Source organism: Pseudopodoces humilis, chromosome 25, assembly GCF_049639895.1.
Source record: "Pseudopodoces humilis isolate 2021_Gansu_Grassland_sample_001 chromosome 25, ASM4963989v1, whole genome shotgun sequence".
Lineage (NCBI taxonomy): Eukaryota > Metazoa > Chordata > Aves > Passeriformes > Paridae > Pseudopodoces > Pseudopodoces humilis.
The window spans coordinates 6,771,522-6,799,372 of record NC_142224.1 but is presented as its reverse complement, the minus strand read 5'-3'; the positions used below and the strand labels follow the sequence as shown (position 1 = coordinate 6,799,372).

At 44.0% G+C, this 27,851-nt stretch overlaps 2 protein-coding genes across 4 annotated transcripts; one reads left to right on the top strand and one right to left on the bottom strand.

The window, feature by feature from the left end:
- Nucleotides 1–282: 282 nt before the first annotated feature.
- On the bottom strand, nt 283–17,125 carry DDX6 (DEAD-box helicase 6). Of its 3 annotated transcripts, none has more exons than XM_088066762.1 (14): nt 16,987–17,125; nt 14,549–15,012; nt 13,064–13,127; nt 12,497–12,601; nt 11,192–11,321; nt 10,557–10,703; nt 10,205–10,303; nt 9,572–9,690; nt 8,952–9,080; nt 8,500–8,616; nt 6,943–7,006; nt 5,979–6,080; nt 5,078–5,261; nt 283–3,634 (listed from the first exon to the last, which is right to left on the bottom strand). In XM_088066762.1, the coding sequence occupies exons 2-13, from the start codon at nt 14,746–14,748 to the stop codon at nt 5,086–5,088; spliced, it is 1,452 nt and encodes a 483-aa protein (XP_087922888.1). In that variant the 5' UTR covers nt 14,749–15,012; nt 16,987–17,125; the 3' UTR covers nt 283–3,634; nt 5,078–5,085. The 3 variants fall into 3 exon arrangements, with proteins under 3 accessions (XP_087922888.1, XP_087922890.1, XP_087922889.1); XM_088066764.1 differs by having other exon boundaries at nt 5,082–5,261; XM_088066763.1 differs by lacking the exon at nt 16,987–17,125 and adding an exon at nt 16,426–16,444.
- A 1,776-nt stretch (nt 17,126–18,901) lies between these two features.
- CXCR5 (C-X-C motif chemokine receptor 5) lies at nt 18,902–27,260 on the top strand. Its single transcript, XM_005531101.3, has 2 exons — nt 18,902–18,999; nt 24,075–27,260. Exons 1-2 carry the CDS (start codon nt 18,961–18,963, stop codon nt 25,149–25,151), a joined length of 1,116 nt encoding a protein of 371 aa, XP_005531158.2. The 5' UTR covers nt 18,902–18,960; the 3' UTR covers nt 25,152–27,260.
- Nucleotides 27,261–27,851: the final 591 nt, after the last annotated feature.

Here is a 27,851-nt window from a genome sequence, read left to right as displayed (position 1 = left end):
CTACAGTTGCCCAACCTTTACCAGGGCAGCTGTACTGCTGAAGTCTCTGTGAACAAAATTCACTTTGTTCTCAGGAAGACCAGCAGCCCCAGCAGCACTACAAAGTTCAGCATCAGGGCAAGAACCACCACAACAGCAGCTGAAGAGATGTGGCACGACAGCTCTGTTACCTCTTACAGAAACTAGAGGCAAGACAGCCATCTGCTCAGGCTTGTGTCCCATCAGTCATTTGTAAAGAAAATAGTGTTTGAAGCATTTTTAAATCCTTGGAGCAGACACCCCCCCACCCCCCCATCCGAAATAAAAATAAACAGAATATCAGAATGAGATGATTTGATACCACCATATACACAACATGAATTCATGTTGAGCTTCCCTGTTCTTACCCACAAAAATGGTCAGAGGGCAAGGAAAGATGCTCCCATCTCATTCTGGAAACTGAAACATGTATTTGAGACCAACCCACCCCCCTCCCTTTGGAAAAAGGCCTCCAGCCATTGCAGTGCCCACCTGACTGGACACCTGAGTGGACACCCAGACTGGTCTACACATTCTCTCAAGTGGCTGAAAATTACATGACCTCCTTCACAGCCACCTTACCCAGCCGTGAAGCTCCATTTCAGAGAGTTACAGAGTGACATTTTCAGACTTCCAACAAAATAGAAATGCAGAACACATCAGGTTCTCATTCTCATCAACTTTGTCAGAGGACATATTTGACCTAGGGCTCACCACTGAAGGCTCTGACTAATCCATCTGTAAAGGCTGGCGACCAGCAAAAACTGGAGCTCACAAGAAATCTCATGAAGCCAAGATTTATATACACTCCTTACTCTTGGGTACGCAACAAAACAACCAAGAAAACCCCAAACCAAAATAATAAAAAACAAACAAAAGTCCCAAACAAACAAACAAAAAAAAAAAAACCCCACACACATACACACAAAAGAAGAAAAACAAAACAAAAAACAAAACTAGGATTATCCTAGTCTTCTGGAGCATCTTTCCATTAGCAAGATCACATCTGTTTGAGATAGCCTACTAGCACCAAAAATAGGCTGCTTCCTTCTTGACAAGAAGCCACCTAAAAATGGTGCCCCCCGATAGTTCAGGTAAGTGCCAGTCCTCAATGAGAGGCCAATTTTAAAGTAATACTTTTGAAAGTTCTGTGCTTCAAGAGGGACCATCAATGCATGGCACCAGGCTAACCTACCACAAATCCAAGCAGAGCACACACACCTGACTTGACATTGCTATCCTGTTCTTGTTATATGTGCATGCCCTGGTGAGATACAAAATTTATTTACATTTTCATGTCTTTGTTGCATTAAAATGATCCCTCTTCTGTCTGGAAAATCATAAGCTGGCTGCAGTACAGGAGCAAGATTTTACTTTTGGTCGAAGTTACCACCCATAAGCTCCCACTCCCACCCCACCCCCAAAAAGCACCCCAAAATTGTTTACATTTAGTACCTGCCAGTCAGATGTAAGCTATGTGGCTCACAGAGACCAAGCTCTTGAGTTTGTACTCTAGTGCAGCATTTGCTACAATTATGGAGTCACTGCTGACAAAAAGAAGAAAAACATCCCAAACACAAAAACCTTTCAATCTTGTAAAGTTTTTGTCAGGAGGCACCTGGGTTCTATTTATGACCATCAAGGAAAGGGATGGCTAGTCCATCTCGTGATTCCAAACTATTTTACTCCAATTCAAAAAAAGGGTCAAAATGGGGAGAAATTAAGACAATTAAATCCTGCCTCAAAGGAAAGCAAGCGTGGTGTGAGTACAGCATCTGTATATGCAATGAATGACTGAGCAAAAGGGATTATATTCACCCAGGTGCCTCCTGACAGTGGTGGTTAACAGGCTAAAAGGGATTTTTAAAAGGATAATTTTTTGATTTGTCTCACTCCTTTTGCCTGTAGATCAGGCCAAACATCAAGCATGTTGGGAGGGGCACAATTTAAAGCAACACTACTTGATCAGAAAGCACTTTTCAGCGATATACAATGCAAAATGACAGACAAAAACTCATGGCAAACCAGAGTAGATGGCAAGCAGTTTCCTGTAGCTTCTGACATTAAGGGGTTTGCCCTTACCTGCTCACAGTTCTGCACAGAGGCCACTCTGGTCAGAAAATGCAGTGCTGCAGGAAGTGAATCAATTCCACAAAGCTCCAGAACTGTCAGTTTATGCACGTAAATTGGTTTTTTACGGTCTCTCAAACCCAAATCCACACCTTACATATATACTGCTCAGCAACACCCACTGGATTTCCCTTACACCATGGTGGAATACAGGTCATGGACTCCTTCAGAGCTTGTCAAGTTCCTGAAGTTTCTAAGGGGAAAAATCAAAGAGCATCTCCCAAAAGGCTGAGCTATGGATTTGGAGGCCTTGGAGCCCCACAAGTGATCTCTTCCATATCAGCAGTACAGGACTGTTGCTAGCACGAGAGCAAATCCACCTTGACAAGGGACACTTGCAGTGGCCTGCAGTTCACAGAGGTCAGAGCACTTCTCATTGTCTAGTGTTGCAGAAAACTGAGCCCCTCTCATCTTTAGCTGCTCCCATAATCAGTCTAATCCCTTTAACCTCAGCAACCTTCATCATAAAAGGAAAAGTTATATATGAACCCAAAGAGAAAAAAAAAATCGTATTTACAAAGTTTGTACAATATACACATCTGATTTTCTATGGGACACACTGCACCAGAAGAAAGAGGGCCATGGCTCTGAAACAAGTCTACCTATCAAGTGCTGTAACTACTAATGAAGACTCATGGAAACCAGTCTTTAGTGTTCTGCTAGAGCACAGGGCTTTTCTTATGGCTCCTGCAAAGGATCACAGCCTACTCTTTCCTTCTGGAGCTATGATGCTGCACCTAATCAGCCCAGATTTTACGTTGGTTTCATTTTAAATACAGATATTTACATTTTAGGTGAACTGCAGATGCATATCAACTCCTCCAATAAAAAAAAAATTAGTAAAAAAAAAAAAAGTTGATGAAAGAAGTTGTATTACCAATAATCAATATATTTCACCTCCCAGCCCTGGGCTTGAGTACATGGGAAGGAGGAGAAGGGGAAGAGAGGGGAACTTTGACCTGAAACCAAAAACAGATGTTGATTCCTTGGGCTGTGTCAGAAAGGTGATATTCTGAATGGTCTCATAGCATAAGGCACTTTGCACGAATAAGTAACAAGCTCTTTAGCTTAAAAAACAGATGAGTAACCAGGGAGAAGTTGAAATGCACTCAGTCAATGGTTAAAGAATTTGAAATAGCAGACAAGCTCGTGTTCATCAAGATTCTTCTCTTTTCAGGGTTTCTCTTCTTCCCTTGCTGTCCCTCCCGCCCAAAGAAAACAAAATTTAAAATCAGCAGTTAGTGCAACTAATGTTCAATCAGCACACAGTGCAAACAAGTGGAAAAACAAAAAGACATTCCTCCTTTTATCTTCTTTCGTCCTTGCTGCCAAATTTAAAGAGAAAAAAAGGCTGAGCTCTTTAGTCTTCATAGTTCCAAAATGAAAAGATGAAGAAAAACCCACAAAGAGAAGGGTATCCCCAAAGAAACGATGTGTCACAGATCTGGATCATAGGGCTTCACCTTCTGGCATGTGTAATCAAAGCCTAAAAAAAAAATAAAACAAAACAACAACAAAACTACCAAAACCAAAAACCACCAAAACCAACCAACCAACCCCCCCCAACAACCAAAAAAAAAAAAAAAAAAAACCAGGAAAAAAAAGCAGAAAAAAAGCAATAAAACAACCAACCACAACATCAACAGTTAAATCGGTTCCATACAAAACCAGAACACAAAGTGATGAATCACATACACTAACTACGCAACAGCTCTCAAAAGGCAAAGGACATATTGAGCAGCTCAATCCCAATTTCAGCTTTGTAGAAAGAGGTGCTGCTAAGGCCCTTCTGTACCTATGGAACATCACTACCTCCTGGTTTCTTACATTTTAGGAAGCAGCAAACTGCTCTCTGGCAAGATCCCAGTATTCCCCTTAGGAATGCCACCCAAAAGCCTGTTCCATATTCATTACCTGTTTTGTATTCTATTTATTTATAAACATTGAGATGGTTCAACCATTAAAGCAGAAGCTTTCAAGCCAGCTTGGTGTGGCTATATAGGATATCTAGGGCTATCTTTAGATGATTTCAAAGAAGGAACCACAGGTTCATTTTAAAGCTATCAAGCAGTCTGCCTCTACAGCCACTTCTTTAGTTTTGGTCATCTGAAAAGAATTTCAGCAGCTTCACTGGTATTGTCTTTCTAACTCCTGACCTCTGAGAAGAGTACACATAAAAATGATTTTTAGCCCAAACTGCAGTGATGGATCTTGCATGACAACATCTTAATTGAGATCAGATCGTCATCCTGCAGCCATTTAGCTTGAGGGCAACTCATCTCCCTATAAAAGGACTTAACTCAGCAGCTTTTCCTGAGACAATGATCAGAAAGGGAGCACTTAGATTAGTCTCCAACACTGAAACCTCATTTTCTTTTGAAACTACGTAGACCTCAAGTGGCAACAAAGATGAATTACAGCTTCACTCCCTATTTTGTTCACTTCCAAGAATTCTATGAACCAAAGGATACAAAAGAGGCAGCACATTTTGCTTGAACCTGGTCCTTCTGGCTGGTGATGTGCTTACTCTTCTTCTGATGCTGTTCTCACCACTGTCCATTTTATCTCCTCACCTTTTGGAGGACTACTTTCCTCTATGTGCCTCACCTATTTATCATTTCAGCTTGGCAATACAGACAGAATTCATTAGGCTACTAGTAGTCCATCCTGGCCTCTCCCAGCACCATTCCCCACTCCCTTTTCCCCATTTTTGGCCTCCTTAGCATATGGTCAGCATTTCAGTTAAAACAACTAAAAAATACTCATCTCTCCCCTCCCACCTTCAGCACATCCATTGAATTCCATCCGTTCTATTTCAAAGCCTTGCTTTCAGAGCTTTTTCATCACATCAGCTTCCCTCTTTCCCTGAGGTAACATTGACACATTCCTGTCATTCAACACAGCACTGTTCACCAAGGCACTTACATACCTACATGTTTACTGTTTCTCATCTTCTACAGGTTCACTGTGGTATTCTGCCACATACAAGCTCTTGTCAATGTTGCTTGGTATGGGTTTAATTTCAGTTCCCAACTGCTCCTCAATACTTTTCAGGTTGAATCGATCATCATAGGTGATCAAGTTGATGGCCAGGCCAAGATGACCAAAGCGACCTTGATAAAAAAACAAGAACACACACCTGAACTGGACTGAGTTAACATAGGGACTGACAGAAAAGAAGTCTGCAGAAGGTGAAGTTATTATCATTCTGTGATGTGAAAAACAAATCCAGCCACAGGTCTCTACACTTTTCACATCAGTTTTTGGAAAGAAGTTTTGTAGCGCTGTAGGAGTAAGAAAACTCAGGAGATTCAAAATGCTCTGACCAAAGCTCCAGGATAATTACCAGCAAAAAGTCTTTGAGAGTTATTGAACAAACCTGAACTACAAAGTTCAACTACACTGAGTTCCTCTGTTTACTGCCTATCCTCAGGGCATATTTTGCTGATTCCCAGACAGTAGAAATGTACCTCAAAATACATGCAGAAGAAAGCATAAATCTCTAGGCTTGAGACACTCTGAAGCTGAGAATTTTCCCAAACTGCAAAAAGGGGCAATAGTAAGTCTCCTGAGATAAAAGCAAGATATGCCTTTTTTTTTTTTATATTAGATTTTCAGGCCAGTTTTAAGGTAACAGCCCTTTATTCAGATAATCTTCTCAGTGAGGCTAGCCATATGAAATGATACCCAAAAATAAATTTGTCAGAAGAATCAAAACTACCTAAGGTTATTCTCAAGAACTGTAATAAAAAAAACCAAAAGCCAATTCAAGGCTAAAAAGCATCAGCAATGTTGATTTTGAAAAACCTAAAACAGGTTTTTCCTCTCACCTGATCTGCCAATTCGATGGAGATAAGTTTCTGCCAGCTTTGGGAAATCAAAGTTTATCACCACATTCACAGCCTGGATATCAATACCTCGGGTAAACAGATCTGAAAGACAAACCAGATCACAAAGAAAGTTAATTTCAATGAGCTCAAACACTGACAGTGTTTACCGTGTGAAGAGCAACAGTGCTTAACATTGCTTTACGCTTGTTTCCAGACATAAGCTTTCCTTGTATTAAAGACAATTTACGTACAATCCTGTTACAGCTTCCTCTTGCTCTGTATACATTATAAACATGAATAATGTAAGAAGAACAACCAAAACCACCAGATTTGCACATCTACACATAAAAAAACCCACAAAGCTAGTTTTTTCCATGTTACACTATTTTGGAGCCGTTCTACTTACACATCTCTTCACACAGAATTGTGCACTGCCAGTGTCACAACAGACTTGAGATCTGAACTACATTCCACCACCTCAACTACTTCTATTCTGATTCTAGCAATTTTTGTTAAGATGGCCCAGAGATATGTAGTGATAGCAGGCACTGCCCGGTACTGCCTAAACAGGCCATACAACAAAGAACTCAGATCATACACAGGCCAGTCAAAACTACAGAAGTATTCAGAAAAAGTGAATTCAGCAAAACTTCACATGATCATAGCCACAGCTCTACTGATACATCAAAGTTTACAAGCCAACAAATGAGGGAACCTTCACGTGTGAAAATAAACAGAAAACACTAGTGCAGTAAAATGATTTGTTGGCAAGCTGCACTTTCACAAAAGATGAAACTCCACGTGCCTAAAGGTGTGCTGCACCTTGCCACATGCAGGCTTGACAAAAGACATCTTATCAAAACATCCTGTTTCAGTTTATTACGGTTAACACATGTACAATACCTGGGCTAATGCACTTTCTATCACAAACTTTAGAAACAGGAAAACGTTTAGGACCTCTTACCAGTGCAAACAAGATTGCGGCACAAGCCATTTCGGAAATCATGGAATACACGATTGCGATGCTCCTGGAAATACATACATATAAACAAAGAGAAACAAAAAACCAAAACCCACAAACCAACCAGCTGTTACTTTCAGGTGTATTCAGGTAACACTCAACTTCAATCCTGTAAATTTCTCTTCCTCATTAGAGTACAGCCGAGTTGAAACAAGATGCCAGTACGTATTTTTTAGCACTCCTTACCATATATTCTAAAGAACTCTACAGGGTCTCGATCCCACTTCTCAAAGACAATTACCTGACTGCATTTTAAAATATCCTATGGTGGCATCAAAACCATCTCAGAAAAGTACTATCTAAAGGTAGTTACATGAAATCACATCAAGGAAGTTAAACTGGTATTTTGAGTGTTGTCTTACTCCAGCCTCGCCCTTGACAAATTTCACATATCCATTAAAAACTGAAGCTGGCAGTAACTTCCTTTTCCTGTATATGAAGCATTTTTCACTATTGATTCAGAATTAGGGGTGTGATGAGTCAATTTTCTGTGAAGACTCTCCTCTCACAAACACCTCATTTTGGGCCACACAAAGATTAAGTAGTATCACTGTTAAGTGAAATTTAGAGAGGGAGTGAACAAGCTGAAGCATTCTGCAAAAATACAGCTGCACTTTGCCAAAAGATCATCTACTGACTGATCAAAAGCGTACCAAAATCAGATATCAAGGAACACGCTTCTGTATCTCTTGTTTCTCAGTAACACCACCATTTCTGTTTCTGCTCAAATTAATTACTGCTCTGCATCTGGCCCAGCAACCATTGGCATTGCCTGCCGGCTGCGTGAGCAGCAAGCTAGACTAGTTTACATATAAAATTAAAAAAATGTTTCAAAGTACTCCTGTTCTACATCCATCACTTTAGCCTCCTGACATGTTTTAATAGTGTGAAGCTAGAGGGGGTATGAGCTACTGTACAATTAGCAGAAACCTCCTGCACCATAAAAGCTGCAATGGCATTTTTCACTAGCTACACCACAACCACAAGTCCACCACAACCAGACACAACCCACAGCTTTCACCAAAAGGTTTGATCCAACCCACCTCCTCAACTTCCCAGATTCCCCTGCAGTCACAGTGCAAGATTACTGTTTGCAAAGCCACACAGGGCACTCAATGGGCTACATATTGGGGTTTTTGTAATTTAATTCAGGCCCATTTTCATCTGAGTTAGTAACAGTGTATGCTCCACCCTGGCTCCCCATGCTGTCAAGCAAGGTAGCAGCCCTAAGAACTGTGCCTTTTGGCTGCAGTTTGTGCTTACACTGGGACTAATTAACCGGACCTGAAGCAGTCAAATACCAACTGGCCTTATACACTGAACAGTCTGGAAAGATGGCTGGGATGGGGGAAGGCTGGCAGTGGGGATCTAAAACTAAACCTATCAATAAGCAAAGCAATACATATCTCAGGTTATGAAGAACATGCAAACTTAAAGCATGAGACTTAATTCAGCTATTCAGTATAGCCTGGGGTGGGGTGGAACATACTTCATACTCACCTGCCTCATTTTAGCATGGATATAGAAGCAGGAATAGCCCAGCTGGGAGATCTTTTTGGCTAGCAATTCAACCCGTTGAGAGGAGTTGCAGAAAATGATCGACTGGTTAATCTGGAGCTGGAATGTATAAAAAGTGTTCTTAATAAATGCAGCATTTTACTAACAGAGGATCCCAGATTTTAGATGTCTAAATCCCTTCCAGAAAGAAAGCACAGCAGGTAGGCTGCTGGTAATTTACATCAGATATATTTTTGTATAGGAAGGAAAATAATTAAGAAAGTTCTACAACACAGAGATGCTGGGCAAGAAGCATGCATTTTTAACCTCAGATATATAGCACATTTTGACAATGAAAAATTTTCATTAGGCTGCCTTTGAAACACTCAGTCTTATTCTTGGTTCCAAGAGGGAATAAGCTTCTGGTATGTTCCTGATACAGCCCTACTCCTTACCCTGGAAAAGAGTGTATTGAGGCAGTGCACTTTCTGACGCTCAGTGACATAGGCATAGTACTGAGTAACTCCCTTCAAGGTCAGCTCCTCCATCAGATTAATCTCGTAGGGTTTCTGCAAATGGGAATTCTGAAAAATAAAGATACTGATAAAGCAGGCAGATCTATGTGCAAAACAATGTAAGTAGTTCCCACTATACACCACACTTAACTTCCTCCAAGGCAAGGATGCACTACTTAGCCACTCACTCTTCATGCTATGCTGAAAACAGGGTGGGTAAATTTTTGCAAATGATTACTGATAAATCCAAGGTGACTGAGCAGGCCAAACAGCAGCACCCTCCACAAGCAAATCCACACAGATGATGTAAGTAATACACAAAGTGGAAAACAGCACCTTACAGACAAAAAACTGCACATACCTTGCTTCCCATTAATGCAACTGCAGGTCAAAAACTGCTTTCAAACTTCTGTCCTAGACTTTGGCTGATTTAGATTAAACTTGTGAAGTTTAGATGTATTTAAAAAACCAAGCACTAACAGCTATGCACCACTCATTCACATCCTTCCTGTACCATGTCACCACCATCACCATAACTACATGGACGCATCTCCACTCACCATGAACTTCTGCACACTCAAAGGAAAAGTGGCTGAGTAGAGCAAAATCTGTCTGTTTTTAGGTAGCGTGAGAATAATGTCTTCCATTATTTGAACAAAATCTTGGGATAGCAACTTATCTGCCTGTAACAACGGAAGTAATAAACAGCAAGTTAAAATAATGGCGTAAGATTTTACTCTTTTGGTAGCTATACATTTGGGGGAAGGAAAAAAAACAGTTACCAGGGTTTCTACCAGAGTCATCCAAGAGCTTTCACGCAACTATATTCTCTCTCACTCAGAAGCTTGTGCACTAGTGGATGTTCATAAATCAATTTTATATACAATTACGTGGTAAGAACAGCTGACTCATTATAAACAGAAACCAAATAAAATGCATTCCTTTGTTGCAGAATATACTGTTATTCTATTATTCTGCATCAGCAAAGAGGAAAGGTAAATCTTAGGCTGTTTTCTTAAAAGATTTACATGCAAAAAATTCCTACTCTCAAAATAGTTTCACAGAGGAAAACAGAGGAGCTCTCACAATGTCTCTAAGCAAGTTTGAATCTCTGCTGTGCACCAGGACACTCACTGAGACATATCATTCCTTTAACTTGGTGTTAAAATCCCAGAACATTTAACATAAGCAACTTGCCTCATCCAATACTATCATCTGGACATGCTCAACTTTTGCTACTCCTTTCTTGATGAGATCGAGAATTCTCCCAGGGGTAGCTATCACCACATGCACTGTACAGTTAGAAGAGAAAAAAAAAAAAATAAAAAAAAGAGAGAGAGAGAAACAAAAAAAACCCACAATGTAAAACTGCGTTTCCTTCCAGCATTCATGAACACTTTGGAGGAATGACAAGAGTACAGGAACAGCAAACAAGACATTGTAGTCTCTTCTGTAACAGGCAAACAGTAACAAGTAGAAATTCCATTATCACATTGTAAAAGCCACAAAGAAACAGCAACCTTAGTGTAGCTAAAGTGCTCTGACCTGTATCATCAAGTCTCATTATGTCATCTCGCAAATTGGTTCCTCCTGTAGTTGCCATCACTTTGGCACCTCCCATGTGTTTGCTGACTTGGATACAGATTTGACTGACCTGCAGGGCTAGTTCACGGGTGGGAACAATCACCATTGCTAGAAGTTAAAAACATCACTGTGAGTTACTTGTAACAACCTGTATCTTAAATACTCATGCTCAGAGGAGACAGAAACTTTATAAAGTAAAATAATGAAAAGCATAGTTTAGGAATTCCACTACAGGTATCTTGAACAAGACCTAGGAACTGCTTTTGACAAGGCAAATTCCATGCAAGAGTTCTCCAGCTCTTGATGCTGCCATTGCACAAGTATCCCAGCCAGCATGCTTGCTTATTATTCCACACCCACTTTCCAGGGCAAGACAGAAAAGTCTACAAGTCTTCTTCTACTTAAACCATTTGAAAGCAACTGTGGGACCTTGCAAGTTATACCTCCCCTCCATCACACCCCATTAGCCTTCTCTGGAAGTAAAAGCAGTTATTCTACACTGCCCAATTTCATTAACCAGTTTTAGATTCAAGTCTCTTATGTAGTGACTGACACCATTACCTGGCTGCAGCTAAGTGAGATCCACCTCAACTGACCTTGTATATTGTCCTTCTTTAAGTCTAGCCGTTCAAGTAAAGGAATGAGGTAGGCTCCACTCTTGCCTGTTCCATTTTTTGCTCTAGCCAAGATATCCCTACCAGATAAAGCAATGGGGATGCTCTCCTCCTGAAATGAAAGGACAGAAAGTGCATGAGCAATTAATCATAACCCATGCTTCACTGAAGAGGCTGACCAGATCTAATTCCCCTCACTAACAGCATCACATGAAATCTGACTGTTTCATTACCATTATTATTATTACTATCCTGCAACTACAAGCATGACAGACTCACAACAGGAAAAAGTTAAAACCACCAGTAAAGAGTTCCCCAATACACTTAGAAGTTTTTATCTTGCCTGATCATAAGAAAGGGATCAAGTACCACAGATAAACCCATACTAAAACATAGGAAAAAAGTGAAAACTTAGGGGGGAAAAAAAAAGTGAAGAGACAATGACAGTCACTAGCAAACTCCTCCTACGGAAGAAGATTCCCACCTACGTCTGAACATCAAAACCACCTCAGCCCATGTGATTCTGACGTCTGTATTCCTGTAATATGCTTCTCATAAAATCTTCAGCCATTCAAACACAGGCCCTATGTATTTTTAGTTTTACTACCTTTTTCAGCAACATCTAAAGAAATCTGAGCCTTTTAGAAAGGTAGCATCATGAGAATCTGTTTATAAACAAAGCAAGCCATAGTTTTTGCATGCCTTAAAGAGACAAGGTGGCAGAGCTGTGTCAGTAATAAACCTTGAAAGACCAACTAAAAGAGAGTTCAACCTTCTGTCCTACAAGCCTTAAAAGTAAAAGTAACATGGACATACAGAAAAGTAAACTTGCTAAGATATAAATCTCTCTCCCACAATCTTCATAACTCTTCTTCCACAAGATTACAATAAAAAGAGCCAACACTGTGATAAACTCATAATTACATTTTTAACAACTGAAGGTACACAGCCAATGGTAACTCAGTTTTCGAAAATGTATAGAACCCCTGGGACTACTTATGTGAAAGCTGTTACTGAACAGAGAATTAACAAATTAACACCTCCAGCACTTAAAGGAAAATCCAAATTAACTTCTCCAAAAGTGTAAGGCAGTCCCATCACTAAGTCACTGAAGGAATGACTTAGTGATGTAGTTGGGGATTAGAAATTCTTGCTTTTCCCAAGTTCTTTCATTCACAGCTTCAGTTTTCCCCAGTGATGGCACAAGTACCGGACATTTAGACATAACAATGTCAATACATTTACAGAAGTTAAAAGCAGCATCTAAGTAGTCTGTTTGCAAACAACCTGAATAGGAGATGGTTTTTCCCAGCCCATTTCAAAAATTCCCATCAGCAACTCCCGTTTCAAACAGTAATCTTCAAACTCATTTCCTTTTGTGGAGGTCACGTCCTGAATAATCAAAAAAATAAGCACATCCGTAAGATCAGGTCATATAACCTGCAGCTGTAGATTGATTTGAAATTGCCTGTACAGGAAGAGCACAAATTACTACATGGGAGTTCCCATTAACTCATGCAACATCCTACAGCGGCAAAGGAAACATTTGCTTTCTCAGAGCCAAACACAGCTCCTGAGTGTACACAGGGACACCTTCCCCTCTGCCCCGCATGACACAGATACTGTTTGCGTCATGCTATAATACTAATAAAGTAAAAAACCCACAGTGAACTCTATTCTTGAGTTTTCCAAGAGAACCATCACTCACAAGCAGCTGAGAACAAATTAATTCTTCATTTAAAACAGCAGGAGCTGAACTACTTTTTAGCCTTCATTCAGAACAAGTATTTTACCACTGCAAGCTCTCCCACAAGTTTTATTTAATACTTATTCCTACAATTCAACCATCCTTACCGAAGTTTTGATTCTCAAATCCTTAGGAGGGAGTTTTAAAGTCTTCTTCCAGTCATCACCAGGTCTATAGCAAAATAAGATAAAAACATATTTTAAATAATTAATATTTTGATTTTGCATTTTATTTTCTTAGATATAGCGATGAACGTGCAATATTTTCACCTCCTCGAAGCTAAAAGCACCTACACATATGAGCTCAAGTCTTCTCTGAGCTAAGCAGCATGTAACAGGCAGAAAACTGTAAACAGACAAAATCAGCCGTCTGCCAAATGAATCTGTGAAATCTTTATCCAGTCATGATTCAAGTCCCATTTTTAGGGCACTGAATCTAAACAGTAGAACAGATTTAAAACTGAGCACTGACTTAGTCACATAACAGAAGCTGGCTATAGTAAATCCACACAAGAATATTTCATGACTTAAAATAAAAATTCTCTTGCCTAGGGAATGTCCGTTCTTAATCCCCAAGTAGCATGAAAAGGTGAAAAACACTTCGGGTGAAAAAAAACTAAGTAAGTAATCATTCAACTTGTTGATCAAATGTTGTTTGCTCTCAGTGAAATTTAGATACCCATCCTCTCTGAAAGCCACTGCAGAGCAGAGAGCAAGTCCTCCTCATCACCAGCCCCAGGAAATTCTGTGTGAATTTTGATGAATTTAATTAACTACATTCATTAGAGTAGCCATGTAACACTAAAAAAAAAAAATAAATAAAAAGTGGGGTGGGAACAGGGCAAGTTAAGCAGATTTTAAGAACCTGAGTGTTCCATCGCACTTTCTCTGAGGAGAGCTGGCACTTCCTTCACAAATAATTAAAAAATAAAAGCCAATGCTGTTCAGGGGGAGGAGGATCCATGGACGAAAAAAAGGAAAAGCAACACATTACCATACCGTCCAAGTATTCGGCACCTTTCAGAAATTCCAAAACTAGCTGGATGGGAGCATGATATCACAGTGGGACTGTATCTTCTTAGATCAGGCTTTGATGAATTAAAGCCAGAGCATTACAATAGAGAGATAAGGTGCTACTATTTCAGATCAATAACAAAAGATAACTGACTTTAAAGCATTTCTCACCATGAGAAAGAAGTGCAACAATTGGAAAGGCATACACAAGTACACTGAGACCATGTGGCATTTCCTCCTCAGTCTTAAATGTCAGTTCAGTTCTTTCCCACTCTCATACTTCCCTCTTGCACCACTTCCAGCAAACAAAAACCACAGGATTCTAAAGCTGGGCTACCTGTGACAGTGGCTCACACTTAGAAAAGCACAGCATAAGTTGGATTTTCACAATAATCACTGTTGGAGAGAAGCTTGCCCATGGAAATACAGCTTTCTTTCATAACATACATCACAGGACACTTCTTACCACCCATGTCACAAAACAACAGCAGACAGTATTTTCCAAATGGCAATCCAAGAATGCTTTCCCATACACGACTTCTAAATACTCCTTTTCTGGGAGCCGATACAAACACTTACTTAATAGCGGTGGTCATACTCTGTGCTTGCTGTTGAGTGCCATTATTGATTGTGTTGGCATTTTTCAGCTGGTTCATCTGTTGCTGAGTTTGTGTGCCTCCACCTCCTGGGCCCCCGCTGGGTTTTACAGGGCCTCTCAACTGCCCATTCTGACTGGATAGACCCATTATAACAGGGTTCTCTGTTCTGGCCGTGCTCATGCTTTTATCTTTAAAGATGTCTTTTTAGACTTCAAAACTTTGAAAGTCAGTACAGAAACTGTAATAACAGTTTATTAGACTCTCCAAAATGAAGAGATAAATAAGTCTTGCTCAATATATGAGTCCGTTATTGCAATGCAGGCAAGCACCTGTAAGTCACTCAAAAGTAAAGCAGTAACTTGCTCTGATGCACTGTGGAACAACTTTTTTTTAAAAAAAGCCCTCTATTGAAGTTGAGTTATATCAGAATTCACTTGCTTCAATCTGAAAGAGAAGCAGACAATAACAGTTAGTATGGGGATTTTTGTCTACATAAATCACATCAGTTTATTTTTGTATTTTAAGAAAAATTTCTTCCCAGGCAGTGTGCAATAACAGTAATTGTTTTTTTGTTTCCTCACTGATAATTATAAAGACATGCATCAAACTTTTTCTGCCTTTCTATAAAGTGTTGCCTAATACCTTCAACCACCAAAGAAAACCTCTCAAACAGCTGTAGTTTCAGCGACCTTCCATTACTTGTCCCTTCTCATAAAGCAACCATAGTGTATCAACTGCTTTGATGGCTCTTCAATTCCCCCACAAATTCCCTCACTTCCGGGATGCAGCCAACCAGCCCTAAAATCAGCCCTAAGACGTGAACAATAATGTTATGCATTAAGCTTGTGACAGGAAGCAAGACTACAAAATCAAGCGGACATTCCAGTTAGAACTGACAAACCCCTACACATTACTCCAATTGCCCTGCTCGGTTTGAATGGAAAATACAAATTATGTAAATCTAAACCAACAGCTTACACTCCTCCAACCCAAAATGCTCGCTCTACCAGCTTACTTCCAGTTTTCAACCGGGTATTGATTTCAGGCTATTCAGAACAGTAAGGAAACAGCAACATTACGCTGAACTGAGAGCAGCTGCCTCTTTGAGCCCAAGTGACTGAGCTTGAACTGAGGCAGTAACGCTGCTGGTTATTCAGCTTCCTGCTCATGACCTTACCTTCCTGCTCTCAGCAACAACTTATGTGGTACTTGGAAGATAACATTTCATACACATGATTTAATACTGACTCTGTATGTAACAGAAAGTTTGCAAAACTCTGGAAAGACAAGTCTGCCCCTTACATAAAGCAAGCATGGATCAGAGCTAAAGACTCTTTAGGATAATACCAGGGAGAAAAAAGTCCCTAGTCCAAAATCTTTTGGAACAAAAAGTAGGCTTGCCTGTGCTTTCTTACCACAAAGCATCTGCATCTTGGAAAAACACAAAGGGAAAAACAACAGACTACTGCTTCCTAACCTCGGCATTCACAACAAAATGCGTGTTTTCCCAATGAATAAAAAGGCACACTGAAGACCATTCCAAGAGAGTTAAAAAAGCAATTCAGACTTCACAGCTGTTTTCAAGTGTGTCAATTCTAGCTTCCAGCAAAGTGTTAAAGTCTGCGATACTAGGATTTTCTGCTAGTGAACTTTCAAGGCATCTTCGAAGAGCTATTTCTCCTGGCCATTAACTTCGTAAAAACCAGGCGAGTTACGAAGGTAGTCAGAGACGCCAATGAGACCCGACTACCAACGCCGAAAAGTTCTCCAACAGTGTAGGAAATTAAACCTCTCAGTCCCTTATGTCCTCACGCTCTTAACTATCCTTTAGAAGAACAGAAGTTGAAAATAACGTACAGCCTCACGGAACTCAAGAAATCGTCCCGTTCCGATAAAAGAGACGCCACCATTTCGCAAACCAACGGACTAAAAAACCAAAAAGGGCCGCCGTCGCATATCTCTGCTCTCCGGGCGCAGGCGGGAGGCCGGGGCAGCAGCTCCGGACCCTGTGCTTCCCGTCGGCTGGGCCCGGCACAAAAAGGGAGCTCTCGAGATGCTCAATGTGCCCGGTGAGCCCGGGCCGCACTGCGGAGCCCCGAAGCCGAGCGGTGGGCCCGGCGCCGCCCGCCGATCGCAGCTGCGCCACACCAACACCTCCCGCCCGCGAACAATGGAGCGGCCACCGCTTGCCGCCCGGCCAGACGGGGAGCGAGCGCCGCCCGGCCCCCCCCCCCGTGGTCCCCAGCTCCCCCACTCCCGGTGCGTCCAGGCCCAGGCCGGCCGTCCCCGCCCCGCCCGCGGCGCCGCCAGGCCCCGCTCAGGCCCGAGCTCCCGCCGTAGACCGCGAGGCACGGCGCGCCGGCAGCGGCCCCCTCGCCCTGCTCCCACGGAGCCGTGCCCGCCCTGGCCCGTGCTCACCGCCACCAGCCGCGCTCCCCCTCGCCCAGGTACAAAATCCTCTCGCTCCCCCGGTGCCTTGTTATGGCGACTCGACGCTCCAAGATGGCGGCTTCCTCCTTCCTCCCGTGCGCCCTCCCCCTCCCGGCGGGCGGCACCGCCCCGGTCCACACGCACCACGTACGTACGTACGTACGTTCGACGTGCGCCACGCGTCACGTCCTACCCAGCGTGCTGTATCCACGTGACCGCGCTCGCAATGCTGACCGCTCGTCCCGCCCCCTCAGACCTGGCTCTTCCCTTTGAACACTGTTTGGCAAGAAAACGCCTGGAAACGTAACGGGCTTCGCTATGTAGCCATTAAAACAGAGCCAACACAAACATAAGAATAAGGGACTGAGCCACAGCCTGTAGGAGTCGTAACCACCGATCGTGACAGGCTGGGAATTAGCATTTTTTTAGACAGCCGTTACTTAGCGATTTTGACAAACCGAGACACAATGGGAATGTAATGTTAGCAGTTACTACTTTGAAGACAAATTTTTCTTCAAATATTTTTCTAAAATACATACAAAAGGACAAGGACATTCCTGGTTTTATCTAGTTCCTCACATCTACAGCTGTCTCTAGGTGCTTGTTTTTCCACCCTCAGCAGCAAAAGGCACAGGCTCCACCCTCCAGTTCTCGCTGACTGAGAACATTTCCTGACCTCTCAGTTTCCCGGGCCCAGGGGTACGGCACTCCTCACCTTACCCCTCAGCCCTTGCAGTATGGCCTTCAGGACAGGGCTTGCTCAGTCTGTGTTCTCCCTGTGAGTGAGGCACCCTGAGAGCTTCCTACAGCTTCCTTCCGGTTTTGCTGCCCTGCATCCTCTCACTTTCAGGAGAAAGCATGTCCAGAGGCTGATGAGCACATGCAGGTGCATACAAAGGCCCTCACGGCGGGGGAGGATAGTGACATCCTCGAGGCAGCAGGTACCAAACCAGTCAGGATCTAAGGAGTAGGAGGAGTGGTTGTAATCCAGCAGTGCTCACGAGAATTAACACCACCTCCTTCTTCACCTGTCAAAAATCCCACCAGAATCCTTGCTGATAGAGAGGGCTTGGTGCAGCTGTACTTAGACAAGAGGGGGACAAGAACTGGCCTTGTCAAACTACCTCAGATCCTTGCAGAGGATAAGCTTGCTGCCAAAATGCCAGCTGCAATGCCATCCTACTTGGCTGACCCAGACCGAGGCATTCTCATTGTGAGTCTACCGCTGTGACATCACTGAACAAAATGCCCATTTTCCCGAGCAGAGAAAATCTTGATTTCCCATCTTGATTCTCTTTTGTTACCCTCTTGAAGTCAAGCTGCCCAGTCCCTGCTAGCCCTGCTCTAGACTTGCAGAGCAGCTGCCAAGGCCTTGCTGTCCTGTGCAAGGCACCTCACATTCCCCCAAGCCCAGATGGGGAGGGGGGGTGAAGCAGCAGCACGAGAAGGAGCAGAAGACAACCACAAATCACTGAGGTTAAAGCATGCAGGAGGACCCCAAGGCAGAGGGTGATGATCGTACAGACCATACCCATGCTTCAAAGTCCTGCACATCTGGAGATGTGCCTGGATCCAGGAGGTTTTTTCTGGTAAGGGTGGTCCTTGGCACAGAGCTTTTCAAAGCCTTTCAGACCACCTGGAACAAGGACAGTTGTGGGCAAGAGGCATGAAGGTTGACAGGGAAGACCTAAGGATGTTCTGGATCTTCTGTTGTATAGACCAAAAGAATATGGACTCTTCAAACTGTACTTTAAAAATCAACTTACAACACTCATAAAAAGATGATAAAGCTGGATGCTAATCTTTACATCAATCAGGTCGCTCTATGCCTGGAGCTCATTTGCCTTGCAAATACTCTATTGTTACATTCTGTGTCCCTCTCTACTCAAATTATTAACTCCACCCCAGAAAAGAACTTTTATAGAAATTTCTGGAGGAGAGACGGATCTTGCCCCTCAAACCATGGGGCCTGTCAGCTACTCGTCAGAGACCTATGACTTGGTGAGTTGGGCTTGGCTTTGCTTGGTAACAGGGACGGCAGATAGAGCTGGGGTGGGCTGAAAGGCCGGGTTTCTGGCCATCCATCTTGTAACCCTCCTGTTGGCAGAGGCAGAGCTTAAGCCCTTTCTTATGCCAGCATAATCAGTCCTTGCATCCCTTAAGTCCAGACTTGACCACAAGTACAAGGCTGTTGCTTGAGACAGCAGAGAGCCAGCATAGTGTGGCTACAGCCACCGTCATCCAGGGAAGCTTTCCTTTGGGGAAAGCTGCCTAGTTACCAGGACCTCTGCTGGCAAGCACTAAGCCTGAGTACTGTTGTTGCATGAGGACACAGACCAGAGTCTCTGCAAAGGGGCAGGTGACTGACCTGGAGAGTCACCTCCAATGGTCCCTTCCTGTGCTGCCAGCCTCTCCCAGCCTCTGCTCCCTGCAGACCTGCTTTCTGCACAGCCATTAATTAGCACAATGTGGGCATAAAACATTTAATCTGAGCCAGGCACCTTTTGCACCAGCCTTCAGTGGTATAAATGGTGTACACAGTGTGCAAAGCCCTGTACACCTTATCTGGTCTCCTTACACAACTGGAATACAAACCCAGTCTTCTCTCTCCATATGTAGAAACCCTTGGTATGACCACACTGCTGGCTTGCTCCACATACAGGCTTCCATACATATGGCTCCACATACATACAGGCTCCACATATGCTCTGCTGAAAGGGGAATATGCAGTATATTTACAAGAGGAGAGTTTTAAAAAGTGGAAGATAAATTGCAAGTATGTCTTCTAGCAAGGAGTGATGACACTAGGTATTCTACCTCACAGTTCTCTTCCCAGTCTTTACAAGTGAAAAAGAGCAGCTGCACCTTTTAGAGTATGTTGTGCTATCCAATGGAAAGGACACAGCAGCATTATCATTACCCTGGTTTCCAAATATTGCATCTCAGAATTTATTTTTTTACTACAGTGGCTCCCTGCAGCAGACCTCAGGATTAGTTAGTCCAAGAAGAGAAATGTTGGATTCAATTGTTACCAAATTTTCTGTTCCTCCTTTTTTCCTACACACCAAGGAAGAGCAAGGAGATGGGAGAGCAAGCCCTACCCTCCTTATTTCTTTTCTGATTCATCCAGTATAAAAATTCGTTGCAAATGGTAATCTTTCCTTTAAAACTTTTTTGGAGAAGACACTTCCTTCCCTGACCTCTGTTGAAGCTCAGCAGCAGCACTAAAATTTGCTGAGAGGTTAAAACCAAACTCAAACCTTTTTCACATCCTTTTCTTTGCATATAAAACTTTTCATAATCCTCAGTTTAGTGATTTCATCTCTGCTGTGAATTCTTTTACATCATAAAGGAGACCCCATGTGAGAGAGGGGAGGAGAGTTGGGGGGGGCTGATTTTAGGACTAAATGCCCACAGTCAGGTGCCAGAGCAGGAAGAGTTTTAGACCTTTTCTCAGACTTCTGCAGTTGGGAGTTTGACGTATGTTGTTTCCCACCTCTGTCTCCTGGCAGCTTCCCAGATTTGGCTCCCTCCGTGGAACAGGGAGGCTGCAGATATCACATGACCATCACTGTATTTGCTTTGGTGGTGCCATATGTTACTTTACTTATAACTCAATGCTTGTAGCAGCAACCTACCCACAGAGATTTGGGAAAAAAAAAGGCCTCCAAAGTGTCTTGTCAAAGTGGCAACACAACCCCTGCCTTGTGCAGAGAGGACTGTTTAATCAATTGAGCAATTATGGAAAGATAAATGATGAGAACATTTGCAGCAAAAGGGCATTTATTTCAGTATTACACAGTGAATACAGTGAGGGCCTCACCTAAATTTTGATACCATATGAGACCATTTGACTCTGTAACCTTGCAGAAAAGTACCATGCCCAAAATGATAACCCCGTTTCTCCACAGCAAAAATGCTTTGCCCGCTAACATTCCTCAGCTGCAGACTAAACAACCAAAAGAAACCAGTTGCAGAAGAACCACTGAGATCTACACCAGGTTCCCTGAGGTTCCTCAGACCAGTTTTCATTGCAGTGGGACCAACACAACGCAAGAGCATAAAGGCAGTTACACTGCAGTAACATGGTATTTCCACAGGCCTTGGTCTTATTCCTGGATTTCCCAGGTTCAGCCTCTGGAGAAGTCACGAGCAGAACCTCCATCAGTAGATTTTACTGATGTGGGCAATTACAGTTCTAAGGTTTTGGAAATGAAATGTGCTGCTCCCAGCCCTGGCATTAACTAGAAGGGAATGATTCACATGGAAAATCTGTAACAGTGCACAAGCTGCTTCTCTTCTGCAGCCAAATATTTTGGTCACTGACAGTTGTGGGGAACTGAGAAAAACAGCTGACACACAGAGACCTGAATAACGCTGTGATGCAGGTTGTAGGGGGTAAAGGGATCCCTGAATAAAAAGCACACAGGAATGGCTTTACCAGGCATGCACTTGACTGCTCTATTACAGAGACACCATTTTTTTTCCCACATCCAAATCTGCTGCAATTATCATGCAGGAGACCTGTACAAAGGTCCCTCTGCATGCACACTGCTGACTTATCCCATCCTAGATCAGGCAGCCACCCACTTCCAGTCCTAGAATTGCAGCAGAGTCCCCAGAAACCTCAGCTTGTCATATTCAGTGCATCTCTTGCATCTCTCGTCCTTGCCCTTCCTGTCTCAGCCCAGACTCTGATTTTCCATCCTCTTTTATTTGTCTCCAACTCATCTCTGTCCGTTCCTACCCACATGTGCTGCTCTGCTCAGAGATGCAGGCGAGGGCGATTCAAGCACAGCTCCGCACACACCTCCCCTACCCACAGCAAGTGGTTTACAGTAAGAGCCCTCGCTACCTGCTACCATCAGCAATCAGATGGTGTCTGATAGTGGCACTCAGTCTCTTCATTTCCGGCTCCAAATACAAGGTGATGCTGGAAACTGGTCAGCAGCAAAGCCACTGAACACTGCCCAAGCTGCCCATCCACTGCCATCAATGGTGCTGGCATGGCTCCAAGGTCAGACTGACATTCCAGCCAGCAAATCCAGCCCATTTTCCATCATTTTTGCCTTCAAAGCTGGAATAGTCTGACCTTTTCCCAGTGAAATTTCTCATTCCAACATACAATCTGTTTGGGGTTTTCAGCACAGTCACCTCCACAGCCTGAGCAGCCTGGTTTGGTCACTACACCAAATTGCAAAGTTTTTTAGGTTGTTTTATTTTGTTTTTTCTCAGGGAGGTTCAAGGTTCTGGCCTTGGCCAACATCACAGATTTCTATGTGTGTTGGTAATCCCTCATGAAAGGTCTGGGTACGGAGTAGGCAGGAAATACTTTCAAGCTGGAGAGGAAAATAACTGGGAGAGATTTCTTAAGGCTTTTGTCTTTTGCAGCAATCTCCAAAATCACACCCTAAACCAGAAAAATAAAAGTTCTTTGTTAATACAAAATGCTTCTCACCAAAGGTTTGCAGCCCCCAGTTACATTAGCAAGAGCTGGGCAAGGTTATTCCACACTTTTCCCAAGGACTCATTCACCCTTCTACCATCCACTGCTTGGGGACTGCCTGCACTAGCTGTCTGCGCTAAGAGTTTGGTAATGCTCCATTGGCTTATGCCCCAGTCAGCATGCCCAGGTTCCTCTTGGAACCATGCAGATAGTTTCAGCATCAGAGGAGTTTAGATAAACCCTGCTGCTGCCAAGTGACCTCTTTACCCCCCACAGTCATGTGCAGAGTCACCCAGTGCATCACCCTGGGAAAGCTGCCTGAGGGAGAAGAAACATAAATCACCTAGCTAGGCACAGCGCAAAACTCCAGGCTGGTCACAGTAATTTTGCTTAGTAGCCCATTGGGTGAGCAAAAAACCCCAAAAGCAGTTCTAAAACTGTGTAAAGCAGGGCTGGTATTTTTGGACAGGAACTTTGGCTGATGAGGGAAGGGACAGCAGGTGCAAATGGCTGCAGCTGGCAGTGAAAGGTATGAAAGCATTAGCAGAGACTTCCGCTGTGGTCAACACTGAAGTCTCATCAGCTCAGGTCTCCAGAGAGGGTGTGGGTGGGGCATCTCAGGGTGACTGCTGCCGAGCTCTTCCCAGTTGTCACTAACATTCAGTTTGCCACAAGCCTCCTCCACTGCTTTTTGTGCAAGGCCAGCTGAAGCACGACCACCAGGGAGCTCATCCTGAGCAGAATTCCAGTTTTCCAGCACTTGAGACTTGCCCACAGCTTCAGCCTGAATACAAGCTGGTCAAGAAGATAGAGCAAGCCAAGGGCAAATCACATCTGCAGCGGCTCTATTGCGCTTCCCTGACTGGGTATCAGCCTGGGGTCTGAGTGTTGTTCTCCCTTCCATTTCCTGCTCTGACTGCAATTAATTCAGAACTGAAAGGTTTATCAACAGAACAGATCTCTCTCTCTCCATCATCTATTCCTATCGCTATAGCGCCTCAGATTGTGTTGAACGCCTACCCCACACCTTCCTCTGCGTGTGTGGAAAGCAATCTCCAAGGACAGCTGCTGCTGACCCCACCTCACCTTGCTCTATCATAGGCAGCTCTCAGGCTTCTGAGGAGAAGAAAGGGACAGGTTCATTGCACAGAATTTGAGGTACAGATGTGCGGTGTGGTGAATCCTACCACCTTTATACCTGACAACAGGCAGCAGGCAGGATAGAAGTGGTCCCTATCAGAAGTGGGTGGGAAAAATTGGGAAAGCTGGTAGAGGAGGGTTCCATTCTATGTGAGAAAGCAAATTCACCAGCAGGTAACTTGGCAAGAACTAGAAGATGAAAGTGATCATCTGGTTGAACACCAAAACATCCCCAAATACTCCAGTTAAAGATTACAGACTGAGCGGCCCTCGCTGTCATAGATGGAGAAAACTTTCTCCACCTCCTGCTGCACCTCCTGGCAGTGGAGGGGCCTTCAACATCATCACCTTCAGAAAGCATCTCCTCCTGATGCAGGTGGGCTGCAGGACATGGGAGTGCTCTGCTCTAGGTCTGTCAGGTGCCACTGAGGGACTGGGTTCTTGTATTCAGAAATTCCCCTCCATTAACAAGACTCTTTCTGTTCCCTAGAGCCAGGTGGAGCTGAGTGGCTACTATGAAGCTGAGAACACCACCCCTTCTTTGGAGGGCTACTTTTGCTTTGACCCAGCCTCATCTGTGGTTGGCAATCAGGGAGACTCCTTCAGAAAGGTCTTCATGCCCCTCATCTATCTGCTGATGTTTGTGTTAGGGACTCTGGGCAATGCCCTGGTCCTGGTCATTTTAGAGAGGTTTAAGCGGTCTCGGACCACCACAGAAAACTTTCTTTTCCACCTCACCCTGGCCAACCTGGCACTGCTGCTCACCTTCCCATTCAGTGTCGTGGAAAGCTTGGCTGGGTGGGTATTCGGGAAGTTCCTCTGCAAGATACTCAGTGCTGTCCACAAGATCAATTTCTACTGCAGTAGCATGCTGCTGGGGTGCATTGCGGTGGACCGCTACCTGGCCATTGTCTATGCAATCCACACCTACCGCAAACGCAGAGCTCGCTCCATCCACCTCACTTGCACAGCTGTCTGGCTCTGCTCATTGCTTCTGACTTTACCCGATCTCATCTTCATGGAAGTCTGGACAGATGACAGCAACCACAGCATTTGCTATTTTCCAGAGGTTGGAATTGATGGAAACAACGCGTGGCTGGCAACCCGCTTCCTCTACCACACCGTGGGCTTCTTTGTGCCTCTGCTGGTCATGTGTTACTGCTACATGGCCATCATCCGGGCACTGTGTCGGTCCCAGCGCCTGCAGAGGCAAAAAGCTGTCCGTGTGGCCATCCTGGTCACAGGCATCTTCCTCCTCTGCTGGAGCCCATACCACATTGTCATCTTCCTGAACACACTTACCAAACTAGAAGCATTCACCAAGAACTGCCTCCTGGAAGACCAGCTGGACATGGCCATCATGGTGACAGAGGCCATTGGCTTCACACACTGCTGCCTCAATCCCATCCTCTATGCCTTTATTGGGGTCAAGTTCCGTAACGACTTCTTCCGGATCCTGCAGGAGCTTGGCTGCATTAGCCAGGACACCCTGCATGAGATCCTGAAGGTGCCAAGGAAGGGTAGTGGGATAGAGTCTGACAACACCACCTCCATCTCCACTTTCTAGCTGGGAAACTCTGTAGGGCAGCACTGGCCTGGGGCTTTCTTTCCCAGCGGCACACTTGCTGTGTACAAGTTTCACAAGCATCCCCACAGCTTTCTTCACTCCTCAGGAAACAGGTCCAATAGCTGCCAAACACCCAAATCCCATCAGACACCTTGCTTGGCTCTTCCTGGTTCTCATACTTGTAGAGATAGCTGGTAGCTGTTGGTGAATGCTGGCTGTCTGGTGGTCACTCTTGTGGGGCTGGATGAACTTGAGTGGGTTGAACCTGACATTCCCACCTCTCCCTCGAAAAACTGACTGCAGGCATCTTGTGCACAAAGCCAGGCACAGGACTGGAGTGCCAGGGTTAAGGAAAAAAGTGCAGCCAAGTAAATGAGTCATGTCAGTAAGCAGGTCTCCATTTCACTAGCTCAGATTGGTACAGACATGCTCAAAGGAAGCTGTGGGACTCAGTGGCCATAGCAACTGGAGAGATGCAGGTAGGGGGCTGCAAAGCTCAATCCAATAGCATGGGCATACAGTGCCGGACACTTTGACTGCAACATTGTCCTTATTGTCCTTTTGCTGCATGACATCCCCCCAAGCCAGCCACAACACATCTTCCCAACCCAGCTCATGCCAGGAGGTCCTCCCACAGACTGAAAGATTTGACTGTCACAGACTCCTTTCCTGACACCAGTTGCATCCTTCCCCACTAATTTGATCAGTTTTACTGCTGTTATGATCTCCTGTGGGTGACTGCTGAACTGAATGCCTTGACTATGCAAAAGTCTTCCTTTTAGAAAGAAGAAAGAACTGGAAGAACACTGTCTGATGAGATGGCTTCTGTCTTGTGACTGCACACAGGGGAGAGAAACCACACAGCTTTGTAAGGCCAATGGTGTAACTTTTTTTTTGGCAGCTAGTTGTATGGCTATTTATCAGTTCTGAGAGCAAGGAGACCCACGGCCCCAGAGTAAGGGAAAGAGCTTGTTTGCACAGTATCTCTATTTTTAGCAAGGCTAGAGGAAATGTGGCATTTTGCTTTGCACTATGCTTTCTGATATTTTTCCTCCATCTGAACCTACAGGGCTTTCAGAGCTTAAATGCATCCAGATGTACAGAGGACAAACCTGGGTGGTGATCTTGCCCTGAACTGCAGGTGTGCAGAAACTGCTCAGATCAGGGCAGCTCGATGATAATTTGGTTCAAAATAAGACTTTAAAAGCAGCTTTCCCTATCATTAGTTCTTGCACCGCAAACTGGTGTGAGGAAAAGCCCCAGCAGACTCAAGACAGCCTGCTGCTACCTAGGAGGTCTTGTCACAGTTTAATATGGCAGCAGACCCACAACACTTCTCCATGACATTTCTGTACCTAAAGAGTGCTGTGGCCTGAACTGTAGGAGAGCCATACACACCAATGTCACATGAGCACAACCCTCCTCACAAGCACACTTTAAAGTCTGCTCTACCCTTCCCTACACATTTTAAGCAATGTTAGTTCTCCTGTGGCAGCAGGAATTTTGTGCTGGCCTCACTTCTGAAGTTTATCCCACTTGCAGAGAGCTCAGTCCCAGGTGAACTTCACGGTACTTAAGAGCCCTGCTAAAAAGACTAGCCAGTATGGAAGGGGCCACATTTCAGCCTGACTCAGGCAGAGATCTCTGTAGCTTGACCTTATATCGTGACTTGAGGAACAAGCTCACCTTAGTATAAGACAGTCCACCATTTCCTGCAGCACCACATCTTCAAAGATGAAACTTTCAAGTAATAGCGACTGTGATTGTTCAGGCACATACATGCAGCAGAAGGCAAGAGAATGGCAAGTCTCTTAAGCCTGCACTTGTGTTCTCCACAGTTGTACCAGTGAGAAAACCCATTGCAGATGCATTGTAAACACCTCCCTAGCAGGTTATGGTGACAACTGTGTTTCCACATTAAAATGTTATTGAAAAAATAATAGTCAAAGTGTAAAATTCTTACAGTGGTCACAAATAAAAAAAAAATCTACACTCAAATGAGAGTGAACAGACTACACATCTACTGTTACTATAGCTTTTAGCGTTGATCTGTACAAACCTTCAGGAAGTTTTGAGGTAAGCTGTAATAAACAGGTGAATAAAACACCATCCTCTCATGTATAGTGCTTGTAAGCATTTGTCTGTAACTGTGTCACTTCATTCAAGAGAAACACATCAGAGCACTAAGTGGGCAAATGGCACCTTTCTGATGAGTTCTGCTCAAAGGATTCAGAGGAGCACCTTGCTCATCAGATTCCCCTTCACCAGTGCTACAGAAGGCTCTGCTGTGTTCAGTCAGTCCAGACCTACATTATCTATCTGCTTTAGGGAGCCCCTTCCACTAACTGCAGCTTCCACTAACTCCTGCCCCAGTTTAACAGCAGCTGCTAACCTGACTGGAAAGCTGCCCTTACACCTACATTTTGCTCAGACAGCCTGGAAACGGCTTGGCTCAGAGCTGGCAGACCTTCCCCAAAGAGTTGCCATTGTTCCTCCCACAGCTGCCTGCAGCCAACCTGCTGAATGGTGACAAGGAGAAAGCAAGAGGAACTTTTCCTTCACTGCAGAGGAAGCTCTGCTTTCCACTCAACATAAGCCTTGCTGTCTCCTCAAGGTTTGAATGGCTGTCACACCTTGCCCCGGAGTGGGCTTCCCTGTTACGAACTCACACTGCCAGCCACCCCTGCAGCCCTCGGGCAG

Coding starts and splice junctions, on each gene's coding strand:
- CXCR5 (XM_005531101.3), top strand. CDS start 18,961: ATGGGGCCTGTCAGCTACTCGTCAGAGACCTATGACTTG. Junction 19,000..24,074: donor CGTCAGAGACCTATGACTTG/GTGAGTTGGGCT, acceptor TCTGTTCCCTAG/AGCCAGGTGGAGCTGAGTGG.
- DDX6 (XM_088066762.1), bottom strand. CDS start 14,748: ATGAGCACGGCCAGAACAGAGAACCCTGTTATAATGGGTCTATCCAGT. Junction 8,617..8,951: donor TCAATACACTCTTTTCCAGG/GTAAGGAGTAGG, acceptor TATACATTCCAG/CTCCAGATTAACCAGTCGAT. Junction 6,081..6,942: donor CCGCAATCTTGTTTGCACTG/GTAAGAGGTCCT, acceptor TTTGTCTTTCAG/ATCTGTTTACCCGAGGTATT.